The sequence below is a fragment of the Ornithodoros turicata genome, chromosome 4 (assembly GCF_037126465.1).
Source record: "Ornithodoros turicata isolate Travis chromosome 4, ASM3712646v1, whole genome shotgun sequence".
NCBI lineage: Eukaryota > Metazoa > Arthropoda > Arachnida > Ixodida > Argasidae > Ornithodoros > Ornithodoros turicata.
The window spans coordinates 30,097,799-30,120,169 of record NC_088204.1 but is presented as its reverse complement, the minus strand read 5'-3'; the positions used below and the strand labels follow the sequence as shown (position 1 = coordinate 30,120,169).

Sequence of the window (22,371 nt, the reverse complement as noted above, 5' to 3'; positions counted from 1 at the left end):
GTGCGTCATGGTTTATGTGCATGTAGGTGACTGATGGCCAGAACTTTAATTTCAGGGGCAGCTTTCGCAGCAACTCAGCGAATACTCAGACGTACCTGTCCAGAATTGCCTCACGAGTATGTAAGTAACGTACGCAACTACAAATTATTTCGACCGGAACTAAATTATGTTCGAAGTGGCTTTCAATTAAACTTCCGTGGGTGAGCAATTACAGGTCGTTGGCTTAGATATGTATTGAGCTAGTCATTCATTCTGCAACTAGTACTCTGCAACGATGTATCCTGTATACTATCCAGGACTCCAATACAGCGGATGTAGAATCATGCATTTACATTTGCCGTGACCAAGGATTATTCCGTTACTACGGGTACTTGGCGCCAGGGTACAGTTGTTCAGTAAGTAAAGAACACGTGAATATGTTTACTTTGATATTCGTATATCCTCCCACAAGATAACCTCGGATGGTCAAATAAATGAATCAGTATAATACCACCAGCATTTATATTGTATTTATACAGGGTGTCTTTTTTATTCGACACAACTTTTTTAGACACAAACACAAAAAAGAACAAAAAGCATCAGAGCTGCATGAGTGTCTTTTTCGCAGCTTGATTACGCATTTCCCAGAAAACATCTAATTAAGCTGTTAATTAATTAATTTTCACTAGTCGCCCAGTAGTTGCATACCCTGTGCTACAGGAATTTCGCCTGGCCGTAGAACCCACCTGCGAAAACGAAATGTGTGCAGTTCTAATAGTATTTTTTATCCGTGTAGTATTTAAAACAAATACCCTCTATTTTGGTATTGAATAATCTCTCAATAAGTGAAATTGCATATATATATATGTTGGCAGAAGTTCTACTCACGTCATTGGTTTCTGTTGTAAAATTTAGGGCACAGATGGGAGTGAAAAGTTTTCCGGGAAATGCAGCGAAGGCGCTTGCAAGAATGGGTCACGAGTCGACTTGTTCTTGGTGAAGAAATGTGACGTCAAGAATATCACGATTGTAAGCTCATAAATAGGTTCATAAGCTCAATCTAATATATATATATATATATATATATATATATATATACTATACAGGTTGTCCACGCTAAGTGTGAACAGATTTTTTAAAAATATATATAACACTTTTTCCAAGATGAAATCAATTGCAATATAGCATATGCTAAACAGCACTCCCTAGCAGGGCATTAGCAAAGTCGAAAGGCAATGTCTTAATTAACTTTCATTAATTAACTGTTTAATTATAAAAGCTACAAAGTTGTCCCAATGAGAACATCTGTTCCTTTCGGTCACCTGATATCGTAGCCGTTTTCAGAACAAAAACCCGTTCGATAGATCGCCCGCAAAAAATTCGTGAAGGAACGCCATTTTCTTCTTTATTTTGTTCATTGCGCGTCTTAGAAGACGCGTCTTTCTTTCACCCCCAATGTGAGAGGGAGAAAGCGCACACTATCGCCTCTCGCGTCCTGGAAGAAGATTAAAAGGAAACAGAAAATGCAACCCAAGATAAGGCCAGTTCCGATAGAGTCACCCGATACATTTGTTTCTGTTTTGTTTCTGCACGTTAAAGCTTATCTTCGACGCATGAGGCGGCACTGTGCTCCTTCCCCCTCTCCCGTTGGGGATGAAGGAAATACGCGTCTTCTAAGAAGCGCAATGAACAAAATAAAGAAAAAAAATGGCGTTCCTTCACGAATTTTTTGCGGGCGATCTATCGAACGGATTTTTCTTCTGAAAACGGCTACGATATCAGGTGACCGAAAGGAACAGATGTTCTCTTTGGGACAACTTTGTAGCTTTTATAATTAAAAAGTTAATTAAGACATTGCCTTTGGACTTTACTAATGCCCTGCTAGGGAGTGCCCTTCAGCATATGCTATACTGCAATTGATTTCATCTTGGAAAAAGTGTTATATATTTTTTAAAAGTCTGTTCACACTTAGCGTGGACACCCTGTATATATACCGGGTGTTTCAAAAAACGTGTCATTCGGACTTGATAAAAAAACAGGGCGACGGAAAAATACGGGGTAAACGGCAGAACGGGGAAACTCTGAAGCCTCAATTTCGGGACTTTTTGTGGGCAGTTCCCTTTGCAATATCGAGCGGATTCCTTGGTGGATCTGACTAAGTTCGCTACAGGCTCTCTAATTCTGTAAAAAAACGTGAGGTTGACTTAGGAAATTTTGAGGTTCAATTAAAGAAACTCAATTTATTTTAATTAAAATCAAATGAAAATATTTTTGCAATATGGCAAATTCAGTTGCCACACAAGTGCCGTTTACCCCGTATTTTTCCGTCGCCCCGTTTTCTTATAAAGTCCGAATGACACTTTTTTGAAACACCCTACGGGGTGTATATACAGGGTGTTTCAAAAAACGTGTCATTCGGACTTGATAAAAAAACGAGGCGACGGAAAAATACGGGGTGAACGGCATTTGTGTGGCAACTGAATTTGCCAACTTGCAAAAATATTTTCATTTGATTTTAATTAAAATAAATTGAGTTTCTTTAACTGAACTTCAAAATTTTCCAAGTCAGCCTAACATTTTTTTTACAGAATTAGAGAGCCCGTAGCGGACTTAGTCAGATCCACCAAGAAATTCGCTCGATATTGCAAATAGAGCTGCCCCCCAAAAGTCCCGAAATTGAGGCTTCAGAATTTCGGGTATTCAACGGCGCACAAAATCCGTCGAAAAGACGCGCCGAGAGCCTGACATGCTCCTGCCCCCACGAAGCTAGTACAATTTATCACCGAACCGGCGAGCAGCACAAGACGTGCTGACAACAAGGCGGTTGACATTGCACCATACGTTGATAAGCGGCAAACAAAAATGGTTCCGCCTCTTTTTTCCCGCCCTCTTTTTTTTTTCGACCTGCTATCTTTCATGGGAGCAGGAGCATGTGCTGCTTTCTGCGCATCATTGTGACTGATTTGGTGCGCCGTTGCATACCCGAAACTTTGAAGCCTCAACTTTTTTTGGGCAGTTCCCTTTGCAATATCGACTGGATTTCTTGGTGGTTCTGACTAAGTTCGCTACGGGCTCTCTAATTCTGTAAAAAAAAAAAAAAAAAAAACGTGAGGTTGACTTGGGAAATTTTGAAGTTCAATTAAATAAATTGAATTTTTTAAAATTAAAATCAAATGAAAATATTTTTGCAAGATGACAAATTCAGTTACCACACAAGTGCCGTTTACCCCGTATTTTTCCGTTGCTCCGTTTTTTTGTAAAGTCCAAATGACACGTTTTTTTAAACACCCTGTATATACAGGGTGTTTGAAAAAACGTGTCAGAGTTTCGGGTATTCAACAGCGCACCAAATCAGTCGCAAAGATGCGCGGAGGGCAGGACATGCTCCTGCCCCCATGAAGCTAGAACAGTTTATCGCCGGACCGGCGTGCAGCACAAGACACGCCGATAACAAGGCGGGTGACATTCCACCATACGTTGATTAGCGGCAAACAAAAATGATTCTGCCTCTTTTTTCCCGCCCTGTTTTTTTTTTTCGACCTTCTATCTTTCACGCGGTGCCGGCACCAGATAAAACAGTAATACTCCCGTCACTTACTTCCATGTGCCGCCACAGAGCTGTGCCACAAATGGCAAGAAGGCTATCTGCCACGCCGCTCGCGTATGCCCTCTCATAAAGATCACGATAGTACCCCTTGTGGGAGCTCACTTCCAGTTTCGGACCGGGGCCTCCACATGCGCATAAGTCTGAGCCTATCAATTAGCAGAATAATATCGTGTCTTTCAAAACTGTTCAAGACGTAATGTAATTTTCAGAAAAAAACAATAAATCACCGGAATTGATGACACGCGTTCGGTAGCAGAACACGACGCGGTCATGGTGCTGCAATAACGGCGGATCAGTGCTGGCGCACATGCACACTGCACAGTTACTTGCACAGACGTACCTGGACTTAAGTTGTAGTTGTTAATGTGGACTCTATTTGTCTTGCAACGCAGTACGGCCGTAGAGGAAACAGGGAACTGTCCAAATCGTGTATCTACGGATGTGGACCATACGAGAACGGTAGACTCCATTACGGACATCTGCCAGATGGAGTCGGATGTTGGGTACGTATACACACGCACTACGCCGAGACTACGCACGTACAGTGCTGGACAAAAGTTTACGGAACACGCTTCGGCGCATCCCTTCCTGAGGGAGACACGTTAGCAGCGAATGGTACACTACAGACTTGTAAACAGGTGACTGGGTTACCTATAGACACATGTCTATAGTTCCAAGTCCGTACAAGTACAAGTCCGTCCAAGTCCGTACAAGTATAGTACAAGTCCGAATGTTCCCATACGCGGTTCGCGTGTGACTCTCAGGAAGGAATGCGCTAGAGCATATTCCGTAAGCTTTTGTCCAGCACTGTACAAGATAGCAAAACTATTTAAAATTGGGTATTAAATACCAATGGTAGAAACGCAAATAATGAGGCGCCAGTATTGGAGTAATTAGGATAGGGTAGCAAACAACATTCAAAGCAGATTCAAGACATTTGCTTACCTTCGTAAACTTCAGAAACTCTACTGCTGTTGCACTCCTGGTTGATCATCGACAACAACTCCGAAAATCCGACGTGCATTAGCGGAACAGCTTGTATGCGATTTGATGTGACGACAAAGAGGAGATGAAGCATGATGAGAATATGCCGGAATGCAGTCTCTGGAAATCGAACATAATGTCACTCGGACAAGGCCAATCAGTGAGCGCCCCTTGACGCATACAAGTTCGGTCATCGAGGGGCCAGAAACTCTTTGGCGACCTGCGAGCATCCGGCGTGCAGCAGGGCGTGTGGAGGCCGCGTATAGCCTGTGAATGCCTTGCTGGATCTCACTTCTGAGAGCGGTGCTCCCGTGTTAGCGTGGGACGTGTTCTTACCAGGGATCGGAACCTGTATTTTTTTTTCGGGTTCGGGTTCACGCATATTGGTTAGGTTCGGGTATAGCTCCGCTGAACCGAAATTAACAGCTTGAACTGGTTCAGGTATATCGGTTCGGTTCAGGTTCGACTCCGGGAGAAACGAAAACCGCACACAGCTGTAAGAGAAAGGGGTGGGATAATCGATTCAGGAAGCGTCTACTGCTGCCTCGCCACGACCGCTTGCTTCACAAGACGAAGGTTCTTCGGCTCGGAATGTTCGAAGGCGTTCTTAGGAGACCGCACGAAGTTTTGCCGAGTTTCGGTTACACTCTCTGCCTCTTCGTTGCACAAGACGGTCAGGGCATCCGAAGAGAGTAGCAGGGCTCTGATATTTTATTGCATTGCACTCCGTCGTGTGCTTAAAACGAAAAGCGAAGTGCTGGAAGCATTTTGGCAGAACCCGGTCAGGGACACCATTTGCTCCGGCAAAAAACTGGCAATACAGTCTCAAACTTTTACTCTCATCTGGTATCGTACAAAAAACAAAGCATCGAAAAAAACAAAGGTAGGTCGACAGTACGATTAGGTATTCCACCTCTGAACCGATTCCCGAACCGGTAACCGTATCAATTTTTTTCGGTTCAGTTCCGTTTCGGTTCAGGGCGAGCAAAAAATTGTTCGGGTTCGGTTCGGTTCGGGTTCGATGGAAAATAACGTGTTTTTTTTTTCGGTTCGGGTTCAGTTCAGGTTCCGATCCCTGGTTCGTACAGCCAGGAGAGTAACGGTGTGGTTAACGCGATATGGCCGCGTCAGAACTCACATCAATAGACGGAAGGCGACCTATTTATCGATGACTTTTCGCTTTGTATATTGCGGTCCGAACACAAAGCAGCGCAAAGCTGGCCTCGGCGACAACTGCTCGCACGGCGCTCCCATTGCTGGTGCGACTATTCGAATTTTTCGAATATCGAAGCGGATACTTGTCTGTTCGATTCCAATTCTGAACCGAAAACGAATTTCGGTATCCGAATTGCGAGTCCAATCGAATGCTTCTTCCATCCCGAATATATTCGAACACTTGCCGCCCAAAAGACCCGCAAGAACAAACAGTTACAGCGAATTCAGCTGGTCGTTCTGGTGCAAGAGAAGCTGTACACTGGACACTGTTTCGCGCTAATCAGAAGATGGGATGCAATGTGGTTGTGGTTATGAATGTTAGTTGTGAATGTGGATCTAGCAATGCAATGTGTGTTATGTTTAAAGTAGTCATTAAAGTGGTCGTCCTGCGGCCGCGACTCCGCCTTGTATATCAGTTGCATGGGTTTTTGGTCAACACTAGCACTATCTAGCATGATCCGCTGGGCGGATCCGTGTAGGCTGCACTGGGGAGGTTTTCCTGCACGGTCCCTACGCCGGAGCACTGCATTGGCAAGCAGTCGAACAACGAGCTGAATTCGCTCTTAGTCTACAGCGAAACCACCAGAGACACTGTTTATATGCTTCGTCCTCGTTTTCTGTAGGGGTTCGTGCTTTGTTGAGTGCATAGCGCACAGAATGTCCACTATCATGGTGGTGCATTACAGGGTGCCAGCTGTACAACGAGCTTGTCAACAGGGTGCGAAAATATGTTTCTATTCCAGCCATGTAGAGCAGTGTCTCGTATATTTCATATATATTCAGATCATGTGTTTCTGCACGGCAACGCCGCTTTCTGAACGTATACGGACAGAGATTTGGCGTTTGTATAGCTCTGCAAAATAAAATATATGTTATCTACTTGCATTTGCACCAGCTAACATACATAGTGATTTCCATCGCGTGGCGCAGAGGACACGCCACGCTCTCACCGGCTTCACACCTACACTCTTAAAAATGAACTTCACCTCATAGCACGCTCCTAGCCAACCATTATCTCGAATGATATCGTTATCTGCCCTGATTTGTTGAAAATGGGGGGCGTACGCCATTTCTGTGACACTTATGCTGTTCATAATTGTCACAGAAAAGGTGTACGCCCCGTGTTTTCAACAAATCAGGGCAGATAACGATATCATTCGAGATAATAGTTGGCTAGGAGCGTGCTATGCGGTGAAGATCATTTTTAAGGGTGTAGGACTGTCACACCGCTGAACGCACCCTGGTCTATGCCAGTGCCACCCATGTTCGCACGTCTTCCTGACCCCCAGGTCCGCAGAGCTCAGGTTCCTCCTGAAGTCGTTCGATCCCATTTTTATGCTCTCGTAGACAGGAAGTTTTCCACCTCTACCGCCGCTTACACCGATGGCGTATCTCAAAATGGCAGGTCCGCGTCAGCATTTGTCATCCCCGACGAAGGCGCAGTTCAAGGACGTCGCCTTTGGCATTGTACATCATCCACAGCTGCGGAAAGGGCCGTACTTTGCTTATTGCAGCACATCGTTCCATTCCCACCCCGTAATTGGGTGGTCTTTACTGACTCAGCATCTCCGCTGCAAGCAATTGAAAAATCTGGCATCCGAGGCTCCTCCGCCCCGTTAGTTATGGATGTGTTAACCGCTTACAAACATGTCTACGAAGCAGGACATAGGCTCGCTCTCCAATGGGTTTTCGCCCATTGCGCTGTCGAAGGCAATGAACTGGCGGACAGCGCCGCCGAAGCCGCTCTCTCGTCTCGGACACGGAGGCGTATTGCACTGTTGAGAGGCGACCGGCGGTCCATACTTCGAAGCCTTGTGACTCCTCTGGCTACCCGCTAACGGGCCGCCGACATACTACCCCCCTCCATGCTAAGGAGAGTTGACCCAGCGCTCGCTTTCCGCATGCCAGCACATATCTCTCGTGAAGACGCCGCATTAGTTCATCGAATGTGCCTCGACGTGGCCTTCACAGCACAGTGGCGCTACCGCTTGAGACAAGTTAACTCTCCCGACTGCAGTCACTGCGGTGCTGTTGAAGATCTCGAGTACATTCTTCTCCATTACCCACACTACAACCCTTCCCGCTCTGTACTCTCCGCCTCCTTCAACGAGCTCGGCTCCCGTCGCCTCTCCCTCACCAAATTGCTTGGCCCCTGGCCGAATCCAGCTCACCAATGCTCTGTCTTCAAGGCTCTCTTCGCCTTTTTGGACGCCACAGGACTTCGATCCTCATTGTAACGGGACCCCCATTCCTTCATTCCCTGCCTCCCCTCCAGCAACGGGGAAGAGTATCGCCCCCGGCGATGAAACTCCCCACCTATTATGTGGAAATAAAGTTGTTGTTTATTGCACCAGCTCCCGTGGCATAGTGGTTAGGATGATCGCTTTCCACGCAGAGATTGGGATTGACACGGGGGGTTCGAATCCTGTCACCAGCTGTGCTGTCTGTGGTTTTCCCTGGGTTTTCCGGCGAATGTCGGCATAGTTCCTCCTGAAGTCGGCCCAGGACGCATACTAACTCCCCTGTCCCCCACTCCCTACCTGCTGTCCTCTCTCCATCTGTCCACATCTGTACGCCGCTCATAGCCACAGTTGTTTCGCGGCGGTAACACAGAATTAAAAAAAAATACTTGCATTTCCTGTACGTTTGCACTTTATTTCCACTCCGCCTATGCGTGCAAACGTTCTGTTTTGTACCTATTCGCTTCGGTTCTACAGTTATTCGCTTCATATTCGAATATCTAAACCGACTATTAGCTTCGTATTCGTTTCGGCCCTATAGCTATTCGCTTCGGTTATCATACCACTATACGCACTGGACTAGTTTTGAAACTGACTGGAACGTATGCGACCGTCTCGTTAAGTCGCGGCACCAATATCGCACCAGCTGCCAGGAATCTGCCCTTCATTACGTCTGCAGTGGTCGCTGACCAACCTGGCAAGTCCCACTGTGTGTCACCAAACACCGCTTCCCCAGTCAATCACAAAGACGTACTACAGTCTGCCAAGCAGAGGTGCTCTAGAACAAAGCGACCTTCAGGGCCGAAACTCGGCGCCAATGAACAGATAGGGTCACTGAACAGCTTCCAAGCTATTGAGTTACTTGACTCTAGACATAGATGATAACATCTTGAGTTACCCTGGAGTAGTACACCTGCCACGAGACCACTAAATGGAGGCTTAGAGAAAAGTCAGTGTCACGGTTGAAAAGAAAGAATTATGGAAATTCCGCATTTTAACTTGATTACCAATACATCCAAGTACAATACTAAGTAAGATACCAAAATACTGAGAATGCGTTTCGGCAACGCGCCGGGCAGCGTTTCCCGGACACCGTTTCCGAAACCGAACGCGATTCGGCGCCCGACGTGTTAACGCGGCACCCCACGCGAGCGTGCTGCTTTCTTCCGGAAACGGGTTCGTCGACGCGGGTGACCATTTCTTCGAGTTTTAAGTAAACTTCGTTCGAAAAATATTCGTAACTTTTAATATCCGCGACATAAAGAATTCACATTACGTTATAGAGTATACAGGGTGTCCCAGAAAACGTGTCACTGAATTATAATAAAAAAAACTACACCACCTAGAGTCATGCGGTCAACGGCATTTGTCCTTACTGTGTTTTTGCCACCTCCTCATGCGAATGTCGTGTAACGTAAGTTTAATTATGTAAATTTTTGCGAGCTTAAGTCAGAAATTTGCCTAGTAAAGGTCACTGTTTTACCCCACCAATGTGAAGAGCGTGTCTAATTTAGTCAAATTAATGATAATTGACAGGGATATTCAGGAGATATCCCATCGGAAAAAATAGCCGAACATCATGCTCTACGGAGGTCGCACAGAATAGCGCACGATTAATTTTTCAGCGCAATCTTTGTCAGTCCGACGAAAGGAGGTTGGAAACCCAGCCCTCCCCGATATCCCAGAAAGAGATAAAAGAGGCACGGCTTATCACGTCCGACTTTCGCTGGGATAATGCTTTCCCTCTTCCAATTTTAGGAACTGTTAGTTTTTCTACTATCACTCCGTGGGCTGGCTTCGGAACCTCCTTTCGTCGCACCGAGAGCGATTGCGCTCAAAAGTCATCGCGCATTATGGTCCACTGCCCCGAAAAGCATGATATTCGGCTATTTTTTCTGATGTGATAGCTCGTGAATATCACTGTCAATTATCCTGAATTTGAGTGAATTCGGCACGCTCTTCATATTAGTGGGGTAAAAAAATGACCTTTACTTGGCAAATTTCCGAGTTGAGTTCGCAAATATTTATATAATTAAACTTGGAGTGCAAGACATTCACGTTAGGAGGTGGCAAAAACCTAATAAGAACAAATGCTGTTGACCGCATGATTCTACGTGGCGTAGTTTTTTAAAATTATAATTCAATGACACGTTTTCTGGGACACCCTGTATAGAAAATATCAATACGCACGATTAAATTCTTTTTCATCGTGAAAGAGTTCTTAAAACCTTCGCGTACCAAACTGAGCCAGCTAAAGCTGTGAAATTACACTTTCTACAAATCAGTTCGTAAATTGCGGAAGCAGTTCAAATTTTAATTAAACACTTACTGATGTGTGATAGTCACCACTGCTCTGGAATGTGATCTGATAAATTTTAGCAATTAATGTACAAACAAATATCTTGTATACAACGTGTGACTATATAGACAGCTTTTTAATCTATATATTAAAAAATTGTAAGAATGAGTGTACAGTTTTGACTTTGAAAATTTAGACAAGAACCTTTGGTGTTGGAGTTTGCGTTTTGCTTCATTATGAGCTAAAATCTTCTAAAATGAAAGATGTCCTTCCCATTTGTAGTGCCTCATATGCCGTGACATAATGAATAGACTCATAGTTTTTCAGTATGGCTAATCAAAAACCTCGGGTACATTCTGTGAATTAGAGCTACGTTTATGTGTGCTGCTTTGGTTAAGTTTGCAAAAGGAATATTTACTTATTATAATTACGTATCTTCCATTGTGCTTATGCATAGTGCTGATCTTCATTGTATAGTGGTTAAACATTTCTGATAACAGTTGTGTGATTCGATTCTCCCAAAATCTTATTGGAACGGTGTGCCGCATGTTATGATGATTAGAATTATAGACTCCACCTGCGCATCATGCTTGTCCATCACTTGCATCGCTTCATTTGATAATAGATTCCTTTGAATATAGTATTGTCAACTGTCCAATCGTTTGAGAAAATATATATACTGTGCAATTTAATTCATAAAATAAGCTTTCGCAAAATATTAGTGATCCTCTTTTTAAACGAAGATTGATGTAACATCCCTCTAAATTTCAATTAGCGATTCTTCTACAAATCTTTCCTTCGGGTGTCGGTGTTGTATAGAGTGTGGTCGTGTAAAATCTCTTTGATTGCCAGCGCTGATTCCATGCGAAGATCCTTGTACGTAGTGTGGAATAAACGTCGCCTTAGCAATCTTCAATTAATCATAAGCTGTTTTCGTTGCGATGTGTAGAATACATTACAATGATGACAGAGAATACACTTATTATTTCAATTATACACTTGTTTATTTCGATAAATTACAGTTCTATTCCAAACTCTGAAGTTTTCGTTTGTTGTCTTGATTGATGAATTCCGAATACATCAAGTAGTTTATTCTGATTATTGGGTGCTTGAATCCAGCGTTGATTAACGCGGGTGATATGTTGTTGCCGTGTTTGTATTGCTTCAACAACTTGCAGTTTGTCGCGATGAACTTGCACAGTCTCTTATTGATGTTACCTTTCTTTGTATGAAGACTCTTGAATGCCGTACAAGAGAGTATTAGATGAAAATCGTCCCACCGCAATTGATATGTTTGTTGAGTTTCAATAAGTGATGATACATCAGACCTTGCACGACAATATTGAACTTCTGTTCATTCGACATCATTGACTGATAGAAGAAAATAAATGTGTAGAGGCTCTAGTGGAATATATCACATGATAAGATTTTTATGTACTTTCCATTTCAACCGTTTGGTGTAATTTCAACATCCGTAATGAATCGTGCGATATAGACTGCTTGTATATGATAATTTGATCTGATTGCTTTCTTGATTAATGAAATGCCCATTGCAATAATTACAATTACGTCTGGTCTAGTGTATTCCAATTCTTCGTTAGCAAACCTCAAAAACTCCATCAATAATCCCAGTGGTCCTTCCGATGTTGACGTGCAAATATTTTTATAACTATTGTAGATTTGGCATACAAGTTCTCGCATCTTGAATTCCATAATTTGCACCATATCTCCGAATACGATAATGTCTAGGACGTATTGAAATGCAGCGATAATTGAATCGTTTCGAGGTTCCTGCTTTTCGAAGCAGCTTTTTATCAGGTCCTCCCATGACCTATGGTAACGAGTACAAAATCCGTCCATCTCTTAAATGTATAGCAATTGTCTGTTCTGTTTTGTACTATGCCTCGACACTTAATTAAATCATATTGGTGCTAATTTTATTTATTAAAAATTTAATATGTAATCGTGTTTAGAATGTTATTAATATCCACCTGTCGTGAGAATTATGAAAGTCAATTTAGAAAAAAGATGTGATGAGCGAGAAAAACGCGAGCTTTAAACGCGCTAGAACCCTCAATTCCCGGCTTGAGTTGTTGGAGTCGGTTTATGACTTTCACCACGACCATTGTGGGACCCCCTACTCCCTGCGGGCCTAACCTTGGCGAAGGGCATGGGAGCGCAGCTTCCTTCTCTCACTTTTTTTTGTTAGCGGGCTCTGAATGAAAAAGATGTGTTCCTGTGATGTATCGCCCTGCTTGTTCAGAAAGTGTTTCCCTAAATTAATTACTGCTTTAGGTTTGCTTCAGATGATCGCTCGATTGATATTAATAAAAATATTCTACTAGTTGGGAAAGTATTTTTAAGTTGTGTGCGTTGATTTTCACTGCAGCAAACTTTTACATTAATTTGCATTTCAGATGAGCTGTTTGTTTGTGGCTTCTGCGTGTAGAAATTACTATTGCCAAGTTATCATAAAACGATGTAATTAAATTTGATTCTCGTTTTCGAATGAGTATTGTTTCCACCATTGAATAAATTGACTTTCTCTCTTTGCTTCAGATATTCAATCGATTGATATCTTGTGAGTTGAGAATATTGTATGCATAATAGTTGTGTCAGATCTGAAATAGCTTAAATGCAGCGTTTTTCGTTTTGGTTGAGTATTGTTTGCGCCGATAATATTTCTCGTTTGCTTAGATAATGTTTCTCTAAAACCAGTTTGCACTGACATAAAAGTATATTCTTTGCTTTTTTGCGTGCTGTTGTTTGTTTGTTGATAGAATTCTTATTGTGTTCTTGAGAATCGAATAATTCCAATGTCTATTTGCGATCAATAAAAAATTTCGCCTCTGTACACTGGTCCAAAGAATATTTCCTTTTGAAGGAAAGAATGTGAAAAAGAGAGAGGGTTTCCCCACCCCATAGATTGACAAAGGATGTGCGGTTTCTTTGCTTTTGCGGTGTATAGAGGGAGAGAGTGACCACACCGGGCTCAAGTAGCATAGATTGGCTGTACTGTATAAAGCACAGCTGCGCTGCGTGTTTGGATACCTGTGTCAAGGTAATGTTTATAGTGCCTGAGTAGGATAAAAATTCTATATTGTTAGGTCGCAAGGTTCATTTTATGATAGTTCAAAAGACAGATTACTTCCATTTCAATTTATTAATGATTGATAGTTTGTTTCAATAATATTTTCCTGTCTGTTGTTTACACATTGGCAGATGCGCCGTTTAGAGTGTTTCTCTGCTATTCAGCGTTAGCTCTGTGCTGTATTAAATTCGTCATGTTTCTCGTTTTGATAGATTCCTTTTCAATTATTTATCCTTTGTGTACCTCTTGTTTACGTGATGGGTTTTGGTTCTCTGTTGGCTGTTGATCGTGTTTCTCATTATTTCGTCGCGCGTGTGCTATTGTTTACGTGTGGATGGTGTGCCGTTCAAAGTGTTTCTCTGCTATTCAGTGCTAGCTCCGTGCATGTTTCTCGTTTTGATAGATTCTTTTTCAGTTATTTTCCTGCATGTGTCTGTTGTTTTCACGTTGGCAGATGCGCCGTTTAGAGTGTTTCTCTGCTATTCAGTGTTAAGTGCGTGCATGTTTCTGGTTCTGATAGATTGTTTTTCAATTATTTATTCTTTGTGTACCCCTTGTTTACGTGTGGTTGATGCACCATTCAAAGTGTTTCTCTGCTATTCAGCGTTAGCTCTGTGCTGTATTAAATTCGTCATGTTTCTCGTGTTGGAAAATTCAACCTAGCTTCCCATATTTTTTGTTATGTGCATTGCATTCCTTCTGCTTTCTTTTTTTTTATGAATTTTTCTCTCAACTTAGCTTCCCATATTCTTTATTATGTGTATTGTGTTTCTTCCATTTCGTGTTTTTTTTTGGCTGGGTTTTTCGCCTTCACGCAGAATTACAACATAATTCCTGCCACTATTTGGCTTTACTATCCTTTGCATGTAAACTGTCTACTGCACACCTGTTATATCGGGAAGAATCAGCGATTCAAGTCGGCACAGGCTGCAAAAATGACGATGGAAGTCGGCCCAGGTGTGACGGTATCGTTGCTTGGATGGGATGACAGTGTGCATGTCCCTACTTACATGTTAACCACTCACGCACCGCTTGAAAAAATTGCGAATGAAGTCGGCCCAGGGTGAAAAATCGCCAAAGAGGAGCCAGCCAGAAACTGAGCGAGCGCGCGGAGCGCACGTCCGTCTTCCGCGACAGCCCGAGAGAAACTGAGTGAGGCGAAGCGCAGCGGCAGCTATGGATGCGCGTGCGCCCTCTGCTCCACCCGTCCGCGCATGCGCGCGCGCGCAGCTCCCTCTGCGCCGCCCGCGGGTGTTTTCGGTTTCGGCTCTCCGCTGCGCGCGCGCGCGCGCTCCTAGCGGCGACGGGTGGCTTTTGAGTTTCAGTTTCGTTTCTTTGCGCGCGCGCGCGTTTATCTCTATAAAGGCAGCGCGCACCGCGCTCGCGTCATCACTACGTGGAGATGTTCAGCTACCACTCTTTACAAAATTGTTCCCGCACCCACGCTTCTTGGGAAGAAGTGGAGAAGGAATGTTTCAACAGCGAAAGTCCCCGCAACGAGCTCGTCATCACTGCTTTTCGCTACGTGATAGACATGGTAGGCTTTGGCAATATAGGAGAGATCTCGCCGGGGCCGCTGCAGGAGATCGTGCGTCGGATCTACGCCCGTTACAAGAACGTCTGCATAACGGTTCCAGACGGACCCCTGGGACTAATGAGCGAATTTGTGAGCTTGTCCAACGCAGAATTCAACTACATCGCTGCAGACATCGTGGACCTTCTCGCTCGTGCCATCGCTCATATTAAGCACGCCCTGCGGAAGCAGCGACATTTGCAAGCAGTCTACATCGTCAATTTTGTCATTGATTTATTGAAATACCGCTTAGTTATCGACATGCAACGCATTAAACAGTCCGAATAACTTTGACGAGACTCTGTGTGTTCTTTCACTGAAACATGTTTATTGAATACATACAAAGGACTTGGTCGATAGATGCATGCACCCTCCCTGACTTGCCTCGACAGAAAGGATATGGGGTATCTTCATCGCAGCGTCGTCATTGCGCGGGTCACTGCACCAGCACGATGACGGAATGGTCATTCTTTTCGTACACCCATTCCGCTACCACACTGCCACGATGACCCGTACTTCTCCTGTCTGCGAGAGAGAGAGAGAGAAGCATGTCTCGACTAACTTTTATTCTCGATTACATGCGCGTGCAGCTCTTTGTTCCGCGGTTACTCGATGCCTGACGACGACGCTCTCGGGCTCTCTTCCGGGTTTTCCGTTGCTGCACAAAGAGAGAGCACTATCGTAATCCTATACGCGTCAAAACATAACAAAGCTTACCGTATTCGCAGCTCCCATAAGGGAAGGAGTGTACGGCATCCACGAGATAGCGCTTGTCGTCGTAGGGGACCAAGCTCTTCTTGAGTCTCGAAATGGTGTACATCGTTTGCTTTATACTCTGGATGGTGCACTGCTTCTGAGAGACCGCCTTTTCATTGAACAGAGAATCTCGGTACACTTCGTGCAATAAATGTTTCCTCACCACGTCCTTCTTAACTCCTTTCGCTCTCGCGATCTGTTTGTGTGACCCAGCCAAGAGAATGCTGTACATTTTCGCTCGGATGGCTACGACTTCCTGAATAACTCCACCCCCCGTCTCGTCTTTGAAGAACCCCATCTGGTTCGCGTGCTCGTCGTTGAAAAGCGAGTGGTCTGGCGGATACGAAGACAGATCTAACTCACTCTCAATCTTCATCAGCTGCTCTTCCAGGCTTTCACACGTGAGAGAAAAAAATATGCTGTCCGTGTCGCTATAGATCAATTGCACTGGACATGTCAAGCGAGAAAAGAGCGACTCGTAGATGAAGCTGTACATTCGGACTTTGGATATTTCTAGAATGGTGAAGCCCACGTAAAGGGGGTGCGTGCATTTGATGCGGCGCTGTTTCATCTCGTACAAGATGCACTTGTCACTAAGAATGAGAAAATGCTGACAGTCGACGGAGCTAGCTTTTCTGAGCGCGGTTTCTTTGTCGTAGGCTATAGCGTACCTTTTCATCCGTCTCACATTTTGTATCGTCTTACCGAACGTACTATTCGACATGGTTTTGTACAGAAGTCGCTCGAATTTCGTGGACGCGGCATTCCTCAACGCGACGTTCCTCTGCACGAAGGTTCGCAAAAAGTTGTCTTGGCGGAACGAGAGGATGCTGTGAACATGTTTTATTTTCATGCCCAACCTCACGTACAGAGCGAGCAATGCATAATGAACGACGTAACGTTCTTTGTCGTAGCACGTCAGCAAGAGTTTCTTGGTGGGAGGGGCGTTCAGCGACAACGCATCTTTCAGGTGGCGTTGGTAGGGGGAGAGTTCGTTCTCGTCAACGCACCTGTGTTCGGGTGCCAGGGGAAAATCCCTGGTGAGCGCGTGCAGTTCTTCGGGATACGACAAGTCTACTACGTAGACGTAACCCACTTCCGAATCGTGAGGAATGTTGAGAAAATCGATCTCGCTCCACCTCGAAGGATCGACCCACTCAAAGCCCCCTGTTGGGAGATGAAAAGTCATCGCGTAGGGGTACAAACTGTACACGTCGAGGTACTGGATAAAAGTCTTTTCTTGCTGGGGATCGTAATCGTCGCACCCCTCGTGATTAGCCCGACAGTATCTGTGGAAGCTGTTACAAATGCCTCCCCTGATTCCCTTCTCGATCGTTTCGTACATCTCTTGGTCGCTTATGAGCTCGAGTTTGACATTGGTGAGCTTCAAAGCGCTACTCCACGCGTAACTGGCGAGGGACACGGTGCGTAAGATATCTATCCCACCCGTCTCTAGCGCAATCTTTCTGAAATACAGCACGATGTCGCAATTCGAAACAATTCGAAAATCTCGAGGGCGTACTGATAGTCCTCGTCCGTGATCTCTTCATCGTTCAGGTCACTTTTGAAAGCTTCCTTTGGCGGTAGTGCGGGCAAATTGTACACTTCGAAACTGTCGACGAAGGTGTGCGGGTAAATTCCCTTCTTGAGAAGCCGTCGGAAACGGTCACCAAACATTTGACGGGTACAATGAAACGCACTCTCGCCACCGCTGGAGAGGAGCGTTTCTACCAGGTTAGACAAGGACAGGTTGAAAAACTGCGTGGTATCGCGGAAATGGAGCTCGCCTGGTAGACGCTAAGATCCACGGTTCTCCCATATTTAGAACGTGCATGTGGCGGAGAAGGGAGCTTAAATCGTACTGCAGGTTGTGCACGCACACGACGAGTTCTTTGGTGTTACGACACGTAAGGTTACACGTATCACATAGCGTCGCAACAAAATTCGAGGAACCGGGGTCTACGAAACGGGTGTGGTCGTGATGTGACACCTTCCGCGTATGTCGGTTAAATTCGCACCCGCAAAATTCGCAGTGCGTAGCGCTCGCGTGCCGAAAGTGGTCTTCCATACTCATGACCAATGGTGAGGGAAGACGGTTCAGCCTATCGATTTGTTCGCTAAATCCCTTTAGTGCGAGCAAGCATTTTTCTGCTGCGTTGGGTCCCAAATAGCCATATACGTCCATTATTTTCCCATCACAACTTCTCACTGGCACGATGCTATACGAGCTCATCCTGTGCACACTCGAGGCGTCCTTCACGAGCGCGTCCTTTTCCAGTATGCTTTCCGTGTCCAACACCGCGAAATAGGGATAGGGATGCATGTGCTGTATCTTGGTGAAGGAGACGCTCTCCCCCGCTTTTGGCATTTCGAGAATTACTTCGTTTACGTCTCGACACAAACGTTCGTGCTGCTCCAACGCCCCTCTCGTCCTATAACCGCTCGTGCATTTCTCACAATAAAAATAGTCACCTCGTCCCATGAAAGTGCTAAATTTTCTGATTCCATAGAAATGATCCCTAACCTCGAGCAGGTGGACTTTATCCTGATAGAGCGTGCAGGGAATCCGCCCGGTAGATATCGAACTCGTCTGCTCGTCGAACACGTAGATGTACACGGAGATTTTGTTTTTTCTCTCCCACAGGGAAATGTCTTCGTAAGTGACTGGGAAACAGGGTGGCCAGTACGTTACGCGCGTCTCCGGATTCGAAGGATTCATGTATTTGTGGTATCTGACATAATCGTTTGGTTTGTTTCTCAACGGATGCAAGAGTGCCAGCACGCTCTACTTGAAACACTCGTTTTCGTGATTTGGTGGAAGTTTGACGTTTGTGAGAGTCTTTGTTTTTTTCTTCAACATTTCGGGAAGCTCGATCGTGCACCCAATCCGCTTCGGTTTCAAACGCGTTAGTTTTAAGTCGACACATTGGACCTCGTTCGAGGTGAAACCAGACCCTTCTCTCGCATAGTTTTCTACGCGTTGCGAGGATTCTCAGCATTTATCGCGCCTTCGATTTCTTGGCGGTTATGAACCACTCTCATGTGAAGGTTCACGTGAAGGAGATGAGAACTCAACCCGTCGGCTCCGTCCTTAACCATGAGCGCCTTCGAGCACAGATCAAATTTGAAAGGCATGGGATAAGCTTCGAGGACGCGCGTGATTACTGGAGCTATGCTCGGTAGATAGAGTCGCAAATCGTCGACGTTGTCGTCGTGCGGGGAACAGAGAAGCGTGTACCTAGTAGCCGTTCCATCAAATGCCTCATCTGTGACAAAGAAAGGAAGGAATCGTCTCTCCGTGACGGAGGGATGATTCTCTACGACGTGTTCTCGTAATTCAACGATTCTACGACCCTGGACAGGCTCAGCTTCGTTTCGAAATTCGGGGCTTGCATCTGGTGATTCATCTCGAACCCTACCAGACAGAGGAATGAAATCTGCATACGACTGATCCCCTTCCCACATGAGCAATTCGTCTGCATTGTCATGTCCATCTAGGGGTTCGTCGTCGTCCGTTTCAGGTATTACGAAAGGCGGACTACTGTGTCTGTCGTCGTCGTCATCTGAAAGGACGACTGGGCTATTACCGAGATTCTCTATTCTAGCTTCGTGCTCTCTTTCTACGGCCACTAGCATGGCATCGATGGGGTCGTACTGACATACGAGGCAGCGCGGCACTGCGGTCAAACGAAATCAGTACGAGATTCCCCCTCACGAAACAATGCTCACTTTTCCCTTCAGTTGAGGAATGCTTGAGATTGATGATGAGAGAGGATGGGATGAGTTCCTGTGTTCAGTGTCATGCGGTGACAGCGGCTATCGGTTCCTGAAAAACAATGTCATACATAGAATACACTCTCACAGCAGAGACGGTCAACTTACATTTTGCTCCACGAAACGCCTCGTGTCGTGGATGGATGCCCCTCGTGGGCTTCCTGTCAATCGTCGTAGAACCAGCGCACCTTTTATAGTCGCTACACCGCTCTCCTCCTCCTCGCATTGCGACGGTGTCGTCTGTACTTTGACCACCCCGCCTTCCGTCTTTCGCGCCTTTTTGCGATGTCGCATATGACAATGATAATACCATCGACGTTGAATAAAACGTTACACTAATTTCTAGCTAACACTCTGGGATGACTTGTACATGACGACAAGAAGACCCAGAGTGGGATTCGAACCCAGGATCCTTCTACACTGGGCGTGACACACTAACCATCAGTCTAATTCGTACTGCGTGACGTTTTTCGTATTGCGGGGTTCGTGTCTACACACGTCACAACATGTTCAAGCACGTCCAAACATGTTCAGACACGTTCAATGACGTCATAAAGAGGAAGAGAGAGGAACGAGTGTGTCCAGGGGCGACTTCGACGGTTCGCCGCCCGTGTCCGAACATGTTCAAACACGTCTTAACATGTTCAAACACGTTCAATGACGTCATAGAGAGTGAGAGGCAAAGCTTTACTATAAATGTCGAAGCGAATGGTCGATCGTCATTCCATCATGATCAGCTTGGTAGATCCTCGTAAGTAATACCCATGACGTCATCATCGCCGAAATGTTTGAAGAGTTTCGTTTCCAGTGTACAACACTTTTGCTGCGCGTGAAGTCGGTTTTTTCCCGCCTCACATATTTCGGGAGATTGGCAGCGCCCGCTTCTTCTGCACCAATTGCGGTGGATTGTGGTTCAAAGGTACGCTTCCTCGTTATTTTTTTAATACGTTCTATAACCGTTCACATTTTTTCAGAGCAAAAGCATTGGACGGACCGATTGATTCGCCCGTTTCTCGGCTGTCGGACGGTACCGTTCGACGTACGTTGGGAAGGACTTCGACTATTGAAGGAAGATGGAGAAGATGGACCATCAGTGTCACTCTGTGACTGAAGAAGATTGTACGTGTGTGTTTGAGTTTAAAAAAAAACGCGTTTCTCACACTCCTTTCGTTGCAGATTACGGATGGCTACTGACGGGAGATCTGCCCTTGGTCCTAACCTTCAAGCCTCCTCCAAAGACCTTCTTTTTGCGAATCGGCGATCAACTGACTACCTGTCGCTGCGGTGGACTCTGGTCGAGAAACCCCAGCCATTGGTTAGACTCGAGCCTTCGTCCGTATTTGGGCTGCCTTCCCGGCTACGAAACCAAAGCTGGAGCCTAATTCATGTGTAACGAGAAATAAAAAAGGTTGTCTACTCTCATTCCGTCTCAGTCATGATGACGCCCGAGCAGAGGTTTGCCACCTTTGTGCAAACACGAATGTATCGGGACTTGCTGCGATTACGCGATTATATTCACGGCGATAGCTGCGAGGGAGACTTTCGCTCGATTCTCAAGACGATACCCTTACGTCTGTTCACCGTCAGTGGGAAGATTGCAAAGAAAATGAAGCGTTTCGTAGATTACAAGCTCGAGCTGTTGGAAAAGTATAGACGAGGAGAGACAGTCGACCCGTGTCTCATCAACGCGGGTTTCAACCGACCTATCGTCCGTCGCTACTGGCTTCTCCACACATCCCTCGACGTCACGGTGCAGACCGGCGACGACGGTGAGCGTCGGGTCAGCACGTTGGAAGACCGTCTCGCAAGGGTCTTGTGTATGTCGTGAAAAAATAAATAGACTATTTTTACGAAACGAGTTCGCTCACGAGGAGACGTTTTATTGTTTCGTCATTCTCTTCGAGGTTACAGGAAAACATGGATACACAACTTTTCAAGCTGTAGCGTTTCGACATGCGCGTGGCTATGTAGATACAAAAAAGCCCGCAGTAAGGCGAAAAAGGCGATTGAATACACTTGTCGTTATACTCGTCCACTACAGGTAAAGTCCTTCGAAGGTTTGCTTCGATGGGGGGAAGTCCGTAGCTGTCGAAAAACACGGCAGACCCGTCGTAGTTTTTCAGGCAGAGCACCCAGTGCTGTCCGCGCTTTCTTCGCTCTTCGGTATTGATGATTAAATAGCCGGGCTTGCGTAAAACGAAGGCTTCGTTGGAAGCGCAAATGCCTCTCAGCATGGAGGAAGCGAGGGGGTTCAGGGACACGAGTTCCAAGATGTCACTCTCGTACACCTTTTCTTATGGGAAGGTGACCGTACGGTCCTTGTCGACGTACATGATCTTGGGACACTCGGAAATCAAGAGGACGGTGACCGCGTGTGGAAGGGCTTTAGCGAAGCGTAATTGCAGGCGAACGTTTCCTTTTCGCCACTCGTTCAAATGCGAAGGAGAAGAACACTTGTCCACGTCCAGGTTGAAGTAGAGGAGGAACCCGTTCGTTTTAAATCGCTCGTAGCTATACTTGAAATGTTTCTCTCCCAGTTCTTGCAAGAAGTTAAAGTAGGGAATTTTGACGAGGTCGTTCTGAAAGTCGTACTCGGCTCGCACTTGCTGGCCGTCCACGGAGAGCATCGAATGAGACAGGTCGTAATGACGGAATTTGTAGGGGTTCGATTGGATGTCGCCGAGAAAGTCGGACGTGGCGAGCAGGGCGACGCATAATTTGGAAGGTACCCTTTCGGGGTAAACGTTTTCAAAGTGAGCGTCCAAGCTCCTGGCACTCAAGCTCCGCACCTTGGTTTCCAATCCGCGTAACACGTAGATGGCTGGCGTGGTCTGAAGCCGACGCTCGTATTCT

General features: G+C 45.5%; 1 protein-coding gene across 1 annotated transcript in view; it reads left to right on the top strand.

Moving 5' to 3' along the window:
• The window catches only part of LOC135392913 (uncharacterized), a 38,026-nt gene that overhangs the window by 60 nt on the left and 15,595 nt on the right, over positions 1-22,371 (top strand). Inside the window, exons 2-5 of the mRNA XM_064623568.1 lie at positions 56-120; positions 297-395; positions 895-1,008; positions 3,979-4,089. Coding sequence (XP_064479638.1) covers positions 56-120; positions 297-395; positions 895-1,008; positions 3,979-4,089 — 389 coding nt within the window. The remainder of the gene's footprint in view (positions 1-55; positions 121-296; positions 396-894; positions 1,009-3,978; positions 4,090-22,371) is intronic.